This window comes from Octopus sinensis, linkage group LG6 (genome assembly GCF_006345805.1).
Source record: "Octopus sinensis linkage group LG6, ASM634580v1, whole genome shotgun sequence".
Classification (NCBI taxonomy): Eukaryota; Metazoa; Mollusca; class Cephalopoda; order Octopoda; family Octopodidae; genus Octopus; species Octopus sinensis.
In genome coordinates this window covers 22,944,768-22,958,900 of record NC_043002.1, presented here as the reverse complement: position 1 = coordinate 22,958,900, position 14,133 = coordinate 22,944,768, and the positions used below count along the sequence as shown (strand labels likewise).

Sequence of the window (14,133 nt, the reverse complement as noted above, 5' to 3'; positions counted from 1 at the left end):
CATCTAGGAAGCCTCTCTTGCACTCATGATCCCACGTTTGAAACTCACTCTCATAACTACAGTCGACAAAAGATATTACCATTTACTATTTTCCTCGAGAGTTGAATTCCAAACTTGGAAAGACCTAATCGAAAATCATGATTATGCGTGTAAGTAATACTGCAAGAATTTTTTTTATATATAAAAGAAGTGTATTTATTACGAGTGTATGCGTGTGAGTGTGTGTGTAGGTGTAGTTTCGCAATTGTTTACATTTGCTCAGTTTATTTTTATACTTATATCATTATTCCTTAAGTGCCAAATGTGTATTGATATCAACGAAAAAGTCCTGTAAATACTGCACAAAGAGTATATTTGTTGTGCACATCCGGTTTTGTATGTCCCACTTGTTGCTCCCGTGTAGTTGTCGGTTGTTTGATGATGTGCGTTTGCTATGAAAGATCATCATGATAATGAAGTCTAGTACTAATAGTAAATGGTCAAGTGCTCTGAAAGTGACTTGTTATGGATGGTAGTAGGGATTGGATTCTTGAGACATCTCTTTTGAATGCATTGTTTTTAATATTTGCGTGGGTTTTATTCTAAACAGCAGTAGTAGTAAAATAAGGAAGGAGGTGGCGGATAGGAAGAAGATGAAGGAGAAGGAGGCGAAGGAGGAGAAGAGAAAGAATAATAAAAGAATGCGGGGGTGGTATGATAGTAGTAAGATGTTAAATGGTCAAGTAACCTAAAAGTAGCTCGTTGTGGATTATAGTAGTGATTGGGACTGTTTGGGTATCTCTTAATATTTGTGTGTGTGTTATTCTAAGGTCGTGGTGGATATGTCATTTGTAGATGCGTTCAAAAAGGGTCTGTATTTTGTGATAAAGAACGACTCTTTACTAATTTGTTGGCTACAGGTTGTATCGTCTCTGAATTGATAGATGGTAGAAATTCTGAAGCTTGGATTTTTGTTATTGGTGCAAATAACGATGTGTTGGCTGAATGCTATTTTTCTGTTTTTCGGAATTTTGATCTGAGATCTGTGCAGAGCCATCCATTAAAGTAGACTGCTTTTTGTTTGGCCTATGTATTGCTCTTAACACCCAGAACAGGTTAGTGCGTATATCAGGTTCCCCGAATCACATATGAAGCTGCTTTTCACTGTGAAACATTGTCTGCGTTTGAAGGAGAACTCTGATCCCTAAATTAAATTGACGCATATCCCACAGTTGGATCTTTCCCATTTTTTACTGACGGCTTCAATGTGGTTGTTGAGCGTATTAGAGCTTCTGTTAGGAGACTTTTCATAGATTTGTGTTATCTCTTGCTTTTTATGATGGTGTGTGTTTGGAGGATTAAGTTCATTCTGTGGTCCGTTTTTAGCAGGGGAATGTTTCGAAGGATGGTGTCGAAGATTTCATTGTTAAGAGGGTTGTGTGTAGAGATGTATGGTAGAGCTTTTGGTTGAAAATCCTTCTTTAATTTGGGCTGTCTGAGTTCATGGATGTTAAGTTGTTGGGCGCGTTAAAAGCATATGCCAATTAGTGGAGGTGGGTAGTTCCTGGTGATGAATGTATCCTTTAGCTCATGTAGTTGTGTGTCCCTGGTGCTTGTATTAGAAACTATAGTACAGATCCTTTTTGCTAGGTTGAAGGAGATATTCATTCTGGTGTGTCTGGGGTGGCATGAGTTGAACGGTAGATGTTGCTTGGAGCCCGTGGGCTTATAGTATATATGTTTCTTTATGTTGTTAGATTTCTTAATGAGGATGTCGAAGAAGGGAAGGTGTTGATGGCTATATTCCATCGTGAATTGAACGTTTACATCAAGTCCATTTATAAGTGCTTGAAATTCCTTAAGTCTCTCTCTCTCTCTCTCTCTCTCTCTCTCTCTCTCTCTTTATATATATATATATATACAGACATATTTACTTAGAGAGAAAGAGAGAGGCAGAGGGAGGGAGAGAGAGTGTGTGTGCGTGTATGTGTATGCATTTGTTTGTGCATATATATATATGGTGTATGTGTTTGTATATACATGCATGTACATGTATGTATCATTATCATCATTATCATTGTCCTTTTTTTATGTCCGAGTCAGATATAGAACCACCATTTTCTATGTCAGCTTTGGCATGGTACCAATAATTGGATACCCTTCTTAAGACCAACCACTTAAGACTGGACTGGGTGATATTTCCGTGTTTGCAGTTATATGAATGAGCAATCGTATGAGTATCACATGCATGTTAGTGTGTCATATGCCAAACAATGTAGTGTTCCTGCAACACGTGAGAGCTACATGGTAGTGGACACAGAGATAATACTGTCCCGCCCTCAGGAAGTTTCTAAAATTTCCAATTCATTCCTGGTGTTGTCTTACAATTTTTCTTACTACCTTAACAATGTTTATATTTTACCGACATGGCTTAAATCCATGTGACCCATTTAACTAATTATCTTGTCGTTTGTATTTGACGTTATATGAACGAAATGAATATCCTTTTTGTTCTCCCTTAGATATGGATCTCGTGGCATATCAGAGTTGTATAGACAATTACGGATTAGTAAGTCAATGTCTACCATTTTAAACAGTTTTCTTCACCTGACCATATGTCTGTACACACACCACACACACACACACTGAAAATACTAGGGGAGTATAATGCATTACTCATTACATAAAATTCTTTTTTGTGGAAACATCTGTAAACTGATGAATCAACTTATTTCCCTTTCATCTATATATCTATCTGCCTGTCTGTCTGTCTCTGTCTGTCTCTGTCTGTTGTCTATCTATCTATCTATCTATCTATCTATCTATCTATCTATCTATCTATCTATCTATCTATCTATCTATCTGTCTGTCTGTCTGTCTCTGTCTGTCTCTGTCTGTCTGTCTGTCTGTTTGTCTATCTGTCTGTCTGTCTGTTTGTCTATCTGTCTGTCTATCTATCTATCTATCTATCTATCTATCTATCTATCTATCTATCTATCTATCTATCTATCTGTCTGTCTGTCTGTCTGTCTGTCTGTCTGTCTATCTATCTATCTATCTATCTATCTATCTATCTATCTATCTATCTATCTATCGGTCTTTTCCGTAGACTTTTCTTTCTACGGGTAAACCTCACCTGTCCTCCCCTTTACACTTCATATTGACATTTCTGTGATAACGATCCCTATTGATCGAAAACCAAACCCCCTTTTTTTACCCCCAAAAGAAAAGCTCTACCTTGTCTGTGTCCTGTCTGTGTGCAGCCCTGTGTGGCTAATAAAGAAACATATCTATCCATCCATCCATCATCCATCTATCTATCTATCTATCTATCTATCTATCTATCTATCTATCTATCTATCTATCTATCTATCTATATATATATATATATATATATAGATATATTATATAATATATATATATATATATATATATATGTGCGCACGCACACACACACACACACACACACACACACAACAACGCTTTTGCTGCCTCGGGCCTATTGCAGAACACCCTTACCCAATGTGCCACGTAGTGGGATTGAACCAGGATTATATGGTTGGGAAACAAACTTCTTACCGCACAGTCTCGTCCGCACCTATTTCAGTGTTAAAATCTTTTCTTTATTTTGACAGATTCCAAGATTGATTAGTCTGAACAACACAAGTAAGCAGAAAAACAAAATTTTCTATACTCAATTATCTATTAACTAAGAAAAACCCTATCATTAATTACACAGAAAGGCTGTTTGAGAAGCAGAACTTAAGATAATGTCTGCGTAATGAAACGTATATTAGAAATCTAATTATAAATATTTTTGTTGTAAGGAAAAGACATAAACATAACGGAGAAAAAACTCCATTATTTAAAAATATTTTCGCCAAGTAAGGAAGGCAACACCAGGCATGTTTCGGTCCTATAAGCCCTCCTCTGTTCGGTATATACTTTCCTCATAGGGATAAGAAAATTACTAAGTACATGTAAAATTACTAAGTACTAAGTACATGAAAATTACTAAGTACAAAGCAGAGCCTGACGGGGTGGGATGGTTGTGGAAAATACTACAATATTAAAAAAAGTAAAATATTTAAGTAAGTAAATAAGGTCGACGGGTATGATAAAATCTGTACTTCGCCGAAGAGAGCTAATAAGTCTGGAACATGTTTGGAATTACACCCCGCTGTTCCTCGATGCAATAATTAAACTAGTATTGGTTTCAAATTTCTGGCACAAACCAGCAGATTCAGGGCTGGGAGTAATTCGATTACATCGACTCTAGTGTTCAACAGGTTGAAAGGCAGAGTCGACTCCGCCAGAGTTTGATCTTAGAACATAAAGACGGGCGAAATATCGGTAGGCATTTTGCCCGGCGTACCAACGTTTCTACTAGTTGGCCGGCTTAGTGATTACTTATTGAACCATGTGGTCTTTTCCTCGTCACATCAGAATTTCTAATTAAGTTTTTATGCTACTAATACAGTCTAACATGAAAAGAAAATCCCAGCACGAGATGTTCGGTGAGATAGAGTAGCGAACAACACATCCAGTGCCTGCTGGGAGTCCGAGTTTGCGATTATATCAAATGCGTATTTCCAAAGCTTAAGTCACATCTAATACTTATGTTTTACTAGCGACCTTATATCAGTATCACTCTTGTAACCATATTACAATATTGGAATTGCTTCGTAGCCAATCAATAACCAGTAGTTATACTGGTTTTGGTTTTTAATTGGCCATGAAATTACTTCCTACCTCATACCGATGTATATATTTATATACAAGCATAGAAGCATATACAAGCTTTTATTCAAAATAATTATTTTGACGCAGGGAAAACTGGATAATAGTTAATTATGACGTTTCGGATAAAGTTCTTCATCAGAATATAAGTGAAGATTATAGCGAGGAAAAGGTAAGACAGGGAAAACATAAGCACTATCAAAATTATTTGAACGAAGTCCAGTGCCTTCATCTCTAAATACGACCCCCACGTGTTAATGCCACAATCAACATTACCTCCAGTATCAGTTCATCCAATGTCAACGAAAGCCTGCTATCATCACCTGTAACAGCAGCACCTCTACAAGCAGTAGCAGCACCTCTACAAACACCAGCATCACCAGCAGCAGCAGCACCACCACCACCACCACCACCACCAACACCACCACCAACACCACCACCATCACCACCAGTATCCCCACCACCACCACTGCAGCTGCCACTACCACTATTACCACATTTACTGCGTCTCTATTATCACGTCCAACTTTCATCTCAACCACCTTTACCACCATCACTCAAACACTATCGCCATATTATAACGATGTCTGCTGTATTTAATCCACAGATAATCCGCTGAATATCCATGAGGGGACCCTCGATGTCCATGTGCATCAAATAAAGGGAGTTATAGCAGACACAGGTGAGTGGTTTCATTTGCACTTTCTTTTTTTTTTTTTACCTCTACCTGCATGTGTATATATGTGTATATGAGCGCGTATATGTGCGTTTGTGTGCGTAAGCCCGTTTGCAAGTGTATACGCGTATGTGCGTTTATGTATGTTAGCATATTTGTGCATGTGTTTGCCTGTGTATTTGTGTGCTTGTGTCTGTCTGTGTGTTTATGTTTGTGCGTCCATATGTGTGTGTTCAACCAACAAGAGGGATTCTACATGGTCGCTTGTTTCGCTAGAAATAGCAGATAAAATTCCTTCAGATTACATATTAGACCTAATAAAAGGAACGCATTAGGTAATGTGATCCTCGGTGCTGTATGTCTAATAGGAGGATTTTGTCACGTCTGGAATGGTTTGCAGAAGAGGTCTGACGGGGTGGGGTTCAACAATATATGTGCGCCTTTATGTATGTATGTCTCTTCTACTTATTAATCATTATGAATCTTCCACTGAGGCTCCAACAAAGATACAAGGCTCCATCTTTGGGATGTAGTTAACACAGACAAATTCACATTTGGAACTTGAGAAAAGTCTTGCATATTTTTATTATTCCACTCACGGACTGGACTTGTAATGTACGAATCAGCCGGTCAATTTCTCTTCCTGAAAATCCCAGTTTATCCAGATTCTCCTTTAAGCGTTTACTAACAAAGCCTAGTGCTCCAATTATTATTGGTATGCATTTGAATTCATAAACTGGATATAGGAGCTAGAGGTTTCGAGGCAGCTGTCCATAGATATCCTCTTTTTCTTTGATTTTCAAAGAGATATTTATATCTGTTTCTTTATTGCCCACAAGGGGCTAAACATAGAGGGGACAAACAAGGACAGACAAACGGATTAAGTCGATTACATCGACCCCAGTGCGTAACTGGTACTTAATTTATCGACCCCGAAAGGATGAAAGGCAAAGTCGACCTCGGCGGAATTTGAACTCAGAACGCAACGACAGACGCAATACCGCTAAGCATTTCGCCCGGTGTGCTAACGTTTCTGCCAGCTCGCCGCCTTAATTTATATTTGCAGGACAGCTGACCTCTATGATGATACATACATTTGCCCCTCTGTCCATACCTACCTTTGCCTCTCTGTCCCAAACAGCAATATCCAGCCTGTTATGTCTACACTTTACAGAAGTTTTGATCGGATCAACTGAAACTCTCGTCGTGGTAATCGGTGGATTTCCAGTATTTTATAGTATGTATGTGTGTGTGTATGTATGTATGTATGTATGTATGTATGTATGTATGTATGTATGTATGCGTGCATGCATGCGTGCATGCATATAGTATGTATGTATGTATGTCATTATACAGTTTTATTCCAAGTTTTTTTTTTGACAATATAGAAAGCGTTGGTTTCTAACCGAGATCCGAGGTTCCTTCATTGGAATTTCAACATCAACAGGGTATTTTTTAATGTATGCGTGTTTGTTTGTTTGTTTGTGTGTGTGTGTGTGTGCATGTATGTATGTATGTATATATATATATATATATATATATATTATATATATATATATGATATATATATTATATATATATATATATATATAATATATATATATATATGCAGATTTATATGTTTTGTTTCATGTACGTCTTCTCATGCATATGCTTGCATATCTAGACATGTTCATATATATACTTACATGATAAATTTCAGTAAAGTTATACAGATTTTTACATTTCCAGTGATGGTTTGGATCTGTAGTCTTCAAACCAGCTTTCTCCTTTATGGTTTTGAGAAGCCAAATTTCTCAAGATTGGTATTTAGGCAGTGTGTTACATATCCCAGTGCTCCAATAATTACAGGTATAAACCTCAAATGTAATCTGGATAGCGTGGCTGTAGATTTGTCAACAGTTCAGTGCAGGTATTCTTTTTTTCGCTGATCTTCAGCTCTATGTTAACATCCGCTGGGCAACTGATTTCCACAACTGTACACAGTTTCTCTTTGCCCCAAACTATTATGTCAGGTCTATTATGTTTACATTTTATTAAGGTTTTCACTGGGACAATCCACCAGTATTCCTTTTTATTAGAAGTGGCTATGACTTCCACCATACTGTAAGTTCTTACTTTTTTGTACTCAAGGTTATCCTTCCGACGGATCTCGTTATACAGTGACCTAGCTACAACATAGTGTCCCATCGGCATATAATACCGTGATGACATTTACGGAAAACTGCTTATGATGTGGGTGATATATTCGGTGTTAACTCCACAAAGTCTGCATAGGTCATCGCATTTTGCTGCTTTTCCTGCATCTCTGTCCCTTTTGTGCATCAAGTTGATATTTCTTGTTCCTGGATTGCAAATGCATACCCTTCAAAGTGGGAGATAGTAACCCGGTTGTTGGTCCATGATAGATTGCTTTGATGATCAATGCTACTAACATCCAGGAACTTTCTACAAACATATCTATGTATGGTCTTCTGCTGATATACGTTCATCTTTTTCTCTGGTGATATATTTGCGGTAGAGTTGTGCGACTTCTTTGGACATGTTTTTAAGGTTATCAGACAAGAAACGCTGCTCAAGGAGCTGCTTTCCAAGTCTTATGATGTTATCAGCTTCATGTATGCAAGCTTGGTCAAGGGATGCACTTCCACACTTGGTGGTTAAAAGATATTGCCGAAGGGATATGATACAACATTCAAAAGCAGTATGGATTGATGTTAAGCCTCATTCCCCTTGTTTTCGTTTTAGGTACCGGCGGTCTTGCTTGATTGAGACAGCATTCACCCGGGGTGGGTTGAGCTGGCTTCAGTCATCTTCAATGCTGCATCTCTCACAAACGCCGACCAGGCCTGGCGATTTGAGGCTAACAACCGCGTGATCTCCAACCACTCCTATTCCAGCGGCGAACGCTGTAGACATGGGTGCTTAGGTTGGGTTCCAGATCAGCCATGACTGTCATCAGCCAGGTTTTTCGTTGTTCACCACATCGCTTTCACCAACCCTGAAGGCGGTCTACGTCACTGTTTATGTGGAAATTATGTGTGCTTGTTAGTATCTTCCGGATTTTCATATCAATGGCTCGGATTTCATCAAGTGTCCAATCAAGCAGCCCAAATGTCGGTATGAGTATTGGCACTGCAAACACATTGTGGGCTACTGTTTTATTGAATGCAGAGAGTTCCTAGGTCAAAATTTTCTTTATTCGGCTGTAATATTCTTTAGTGACACGTGTTTTGTTACAGGTGCCATCGTAAGATATGTTTTCATCAATCACAAGGTACCTGTAATATTCCTGGTCAATTACAGGAAAAACAGTTAAGTCATTAATGGCGATGTTGTTTTACAGTTTTTTCTCTTTTTACAATCATAAAACAACATTTATCCTGACAAAACTCCAACCGTAAACCCTTTGAGAATGTAACCAGGTCAAGGCTCTTTTTCATCCCATGCATAATTTTTGCATATGGTTTGAAGTTATCCACAAAGAAACAGTGTGTAATTTTGGTAGTTCTGTTTCCTTGTGAACCAGTGAAATATCCTTCAGACTTATTTAACACAAATGACAAGGGGTTTACAGAAAGTATAAACAACATCACAGAGAAGTTGTCCCCTTGGAATATACCTCTGCGATACTGTATTCTGTCAGTGATTATACTCTTTGTATTTAACTTCAAGATGGTGGTCAACGATGAAGTCAGGTCAGCTATGGCTCGAACTATGCTCAGTTGAACTTTAGCAAGTCGAAGGGCTTCTAGCATCCATGAGTGGGGGACAGTCAAAGGCTTCCTTGTAATCCAGCCACATTGAAACTAGATTCCCTCTATGCTCCCGCATCTCTGACATTACAGTTTTGTTTATTAGCAATCGCTCGGCACATTTCCAAACTCACTTCTTCCCAGATACTTGTTCTGCTATGATGATATTATTACTTTCACAATGGTCTTAAAGGAAGAGGTTTAAACATGCTGTATATATTTTATACATTAAGTTTTGGCATGCAATTGGCTGGTAGTTTTTTGCCATGTGGGCGGTTCTGCATTTGGGGCTCAGTTTTGTCTCTGCCAGACCTAACCAGTGTGGTATGCTAGTTTCTTGTATCGGTATCCAACAATCAAGTCTCTTCCAAGTGCTTTTCTATCCTGAAGTTTCTGGATCACAGTTACAAGGGTATCACCATCAATGATGTATGTCTTGGGTGTAATGCATGGACAATAACTTCGAATTTTTTCCAGCCACAGAGCATCTTGGTTAAACTCCTCTTCACTCCAGATTTTCTTCCAAAAGGAGTCTATGTCTTCTCGTTAAGAAATCCTGTGATGTTGACTGCTTTACCTCTCATGTCTGTACACTGCCGCCTGGTTCCAGTTAAAATTTTGGTTTATTGTTTTTCTCTCGGTTATTCTCTTCTGATGTCGGAGATTCTCACAGACAGCTCTTAGCTCCTGCTTGAGGATGATCAGTTTGCAAGTGAGTGACCTCCTTTTGCTGTTTCCAAACATCATTTCTATCTCCTTCTTCCCCTTTTGTTGGTGAAACTTATAGTGATTTTCTTGATTGCACGCAATAAACATTATCACATGGTTGATGGTTTTTCCGTAAATGTGCTATTTTTTTCTCTATCTTCAAAATCGGCGATGGCACTTTCTTCGTTGTTTCGGTTTTGTTCACTTTTTAAATGCCGATTATCTACTGTTTTGACAGGCGTTGATCTGCCAGAATGAGGGTTCATTACACTGCTGTAAATACTCCAATTTCGTTAACAGCTTTTAATACCGTATCTGGTGTTTTTTTTCCACTTACTTTGGTAGGGAATACTCTCTCCTTGAGAGAGTACATCAAAGTCAAAGTTATTTTTTCTGTAAAAATTTCAGTAAGGGCATATTTGACCAACATATAATTCGGACTACTACTACTACTACTACTACTACTACTACTACTACTACTACTACTACTACTACTACTACTACTGCTGCTGCTGCTGCTACTACTACTACTACTACTACTATTACTACTACTACTACTACTACTACTACTACTACTACTACTACTACTACTACTACTACTACTACTACTACTACTACTACTACTGCTGCATCTGCTGCTGCTGCTGCTGCTGCTACTACTACTACTACTACTACTACTACTACTATACTACTACTACTATTACTACTACAGTAATCGTTGCGGTTGTGCTTGCTGTTTACCATAGTCATAGTAGGGGAGAGTGATTACTTACTTTAGTAAGTAATGCAGTATGTATGTATGTATGTATGAATGTATGTATGAATGTATGTATGTATGTATGTATGTATGTATGTATGTATGCATGCATGTATGTATGTATGTATGTATGTATGTATGTATGTATGTATGTATGTGTGTGTGTATGTGCGTACGTATATGCCTTTTCAATCTGTATGTTTGTCACCCCACCTCTTGACACTGGAGTTTATTTTCCCGTAACCTAGCGGGTCGGCAAATGTTAACTATAAGATAAATAGCAAACTTTAAAGAACATGTAAGTATTGGGGTCGATTTCTTCGACTGAACTATTCAAGACAGTGCCACAGCCTGGCCGCAATCCAATGACAGAAACAAGTAAAAAATTAAAATAATACTAATACACTCGTTTTATTGTCTTTTATACAATACTAGCAGTATCGCCCGGCGTTGCTCGGGTTTGTAAGGGAAATAACTATATAAGCATTTTTAGAGAGTTACTTCCCTTATAAATGCCAATTCGGGCTTTCTTAGCCATTTCTGTTTTGGTGTCTTCGAGCCATGAAGTCGTTGTTCTAAAAGAACGCTGGTCTCCTTGACAACGCTTTACGACGTTGATTTCCTTACACTCCCTTCCCCACAGCTTCACGAGGGAGGGAAGAAGGGGGAGAAGCAAACAGGTGCAGGTGTGAGCGTGGACGCCAACTCCGCCGCCATCGACACACGAAAAATTATGCATTAAAATGGAATAAAAAATGGTGTTAAATTATTTTTTAGATCGTAGACTCATCGTAGACGCGCGCTAATACTCAGACGGGCTCGATATGAATCACGACTATAAGATACCCGAATTTGGTTAAACTGCACCGCAAAATGTGGGAGTAGTTAGGAATCTAAATCGAAGGGGACAGACACTCACACAACTACAGTTTTATATATATAGATTCCAATCACATCTGTTGTAACTTAGACCCAAATTATTTTACCACATACCCAACATATCTTTGTGACTTTTATAAAATTGTTGTATTTTTCTTTTTACCATATTCCCAGCCGAGGTATTTTTAACCTTGCAAGTCGACTACTTGGGCGGATTTTTCACCAGAGTTTTCACAAGTGACATCGCAAAAATGAACAAAGACCTAATTTTTGATCAGAAGTTTGAACTATCATTGAATTGTTCTCAAACGTTGAGGATCAACGCCTACAAACGTATCCCAAGCACGTTCCAGGATTTCCAGTTTTTCGCTATGGGTACATTCGAAGTAAATAGACAAAAGTTTGCGATTTGTTGCCGGACCCAAAATCACATTTAGCAAGTTTTGTTTTTTAAATTTCGTTTTGCATTATTATTGTAATTAGAATATTTTTATTTATGCTTTCTATTTAATGTTTGTTTTTCTAATTTCATTTGGATTTTTACTTCAGACATTAATATTAGTATTATCATATTCAAGGCGACGAGCTGGCAGAGCCATTAGCGCGCCGAACAAAATGCTTAGTAGTATTTCGTCCGTTCTCAAGTTCAGAGTTAAAATTTTACTGATGTCGACTTTGCCTTTTATCCTTTCGGCGTCGATAATTTAAGTACCAGCTGAGTTCTGGGGTCGATGTAATCGATGTGCCCCCTCTTTCGAAATACTAGCCTGCGTCAAAAATTTTAAACCGATATTATCATTGTTCGCTAAACAAGTTTTATGTGAATTTATCTATCCCAAAAGGATGAAAAGCAAAGTCGACCTCGACGGAATTTGAACTTAGAACGCAAAGCCAGAAAAAATGCCGCTAAGCAATTTGTCCGGCGCGGTAATGATTCTGTCCGTTCGCTGTCTTGTCTCATTTTAATAGCGATTCCAAATTGTGGTACAAGGCCAGAAATTTTAGGAGAGGGTAAATCAATTACATCGAACCCGGTATTCAACTGGTACTTGTCGACCCCGAAAGGATGAAGGGCAAAGTTGATCTCGGTGGTATTTGAACTCAGAACGTAAAGACGGATGAAATGACTTTGAACATTGCACCCGGCGTGCTAACAATTCTACCAGCTCACGATCTTGTCTTCTTTTAATATCAAAATGTCCAGGTATTCTGAGTTCTGGGGTCGATGTAATCGATGTGCCTCCTCTTTCGAAATGCTAGCCTTGCGTCAAAAATTTTAAACCGATATTATCATCGTTCGCTAAACAAGTTTTATGTGAATTTATCTATCCCAAAAAGATGAAAAGCAAAGTCGACCTCGACGGAATTTGAACTTAGAATGCAAAAGCCGGAAAAAATGCCGCTAAGCAATTAAATTCAGTGATAACTAAATTGAAAATCAGCACATATAGGGCGCCATGTATCAACCACTTGTCAACAATAATGTCTGTCTTATTTGATTTTTTAATATTTCCAACAAGATGGGGCACCCCACCACTACTGTAGTAATGTAAGGGCCTACTTTGATGAGATTGGGAGAATACTTAAAAAAAGTCTGATTACAACTTCAGATAATCGACGATACTGAACTAGAGTGCACACAACTATCGAACAAAAATGTTTCCTGATGTTTAGGATTCCATTGCTTCGCATTACTAATAGTGCTTGAGCCAGAACGATCATCAGTTTATAAGCATGTGTTCATAAGAATCTCTGAAATAAAACCCCTTCTCGCGATTCCATTCTACTAGATGGCTTGTCTTCACACGACTGGTGGGTACCATCTACCCATGACTATTATGGATGACTATTAACTCTGCTGAGTTCCTCCACCCTTCTACTGGTCTTCTTTTTCATCCCTGAGGGTGCCCCTTCGCTAAAAAAAAAAAAAAAGAATCATCTCCCTCACTAGGCAAAATTGGATGGGGCTGCCGGTTTAATCGCCGACGACTCAACCATGCAAAAGGTTGAAATGGGTTCTATGTCATCAGTAACGCGAAAGCGACGCCACACACACATACGCACGCACGGACACACACACGCGCACACACGCACACACACACTTTCTTCTTCTTCTTCTTCTTCTTCTTCTTCTTCTTCTTCTTCTTCTTCTTCTTCTTTCTTCTTCTTCTTATTATTATTATTATATTATTATTATTATATTATTATTATTATTAAGGGCGGTGAGCTGGCAGAAACGTTAGCACGCCGGGCGAAATGCGTAGCCGTATTTCGTCTGCCGCTACGTTCTGAGTCCAAATTCCACCGAGGTCGACTTTGCCTTTCATCCTTTCGGGGTCGATAAATTAAGTACCAGTTACGCATTGGGGTCGATGTAATCGACTTAATTCGTTTGTCTGTCCTTGTTTGTCCCCTCTGTGTTTAGCCCCTTGTGGGTAGTAAAAAAATAGGTATTTCGTTTGCTGCTACGTTCTGAATTCAAATTCCACCGAAATCGACTTTGCCTTTTATCGTTTCAGGGTCGATAAATTAAGTACCAGTTTCGTACTGGGGGCGGGGATTCTATCTAACCGACTGGTCCCCTTCCAAAATTTTCGGACATTTTGCCTATAATAGAAATGTAATATAACCGAGTGTTA

The 14,133-nt window shown here is 38.5% G+C and overlaps 1 protein-coding gene and 1 long non-coding RNA gene across 3 annotated transcripts in view; both read left to right on the top strand.

Annotated features, from left to right (window-relative positions):
• The window catches only part of LOC118763848, a 5,916-nt gene extending 2,271 nt beyond the window's left edge, over positions 1 to 3,645 (top strand). For both annotated transcript variants that reach the window (XR_004999594.1, XR_004999593.1), the window contains exons 2-4: positions 8 to 149; positions 2,502 to 2,548; positions 3,615 to 3,645. This is a non-coding gene — a long non-coding RNA (uncharacterized LOC118763848). The remainder of the gene's footprint in view (positions 1 to 7; positions 150 to 2,501; positions 2,549 to 3,614) is intronic.
• An 820-nt stretch (positions 3,646 to 4,465) lies between these two features.
• Positions 4,466 to 14,133, top strand: part of LOC115213167 (active breakpoint cluster region-related protein-like) — a 35,227-nt gene continuing 25,559 nt past the window's right edge. Inside the window, exons 1-3 of the mRNA XM_036503480.1 lie at positions 4,466 to 4,496; positions 5,327 to 5,401; positions 11,669 to 11,880. Coding sequence (XP_036359373.1) covers positions 4,466 to 4,496; positions 5,327 to 5,401; positions 11,669 to 11,880 — 318 coding nt within the window. The remainder of the gene's footprint in view (positions 4,497 to 5,326; positions 5,402 to 11,668; positions 11,881 to 14,133) is intronic.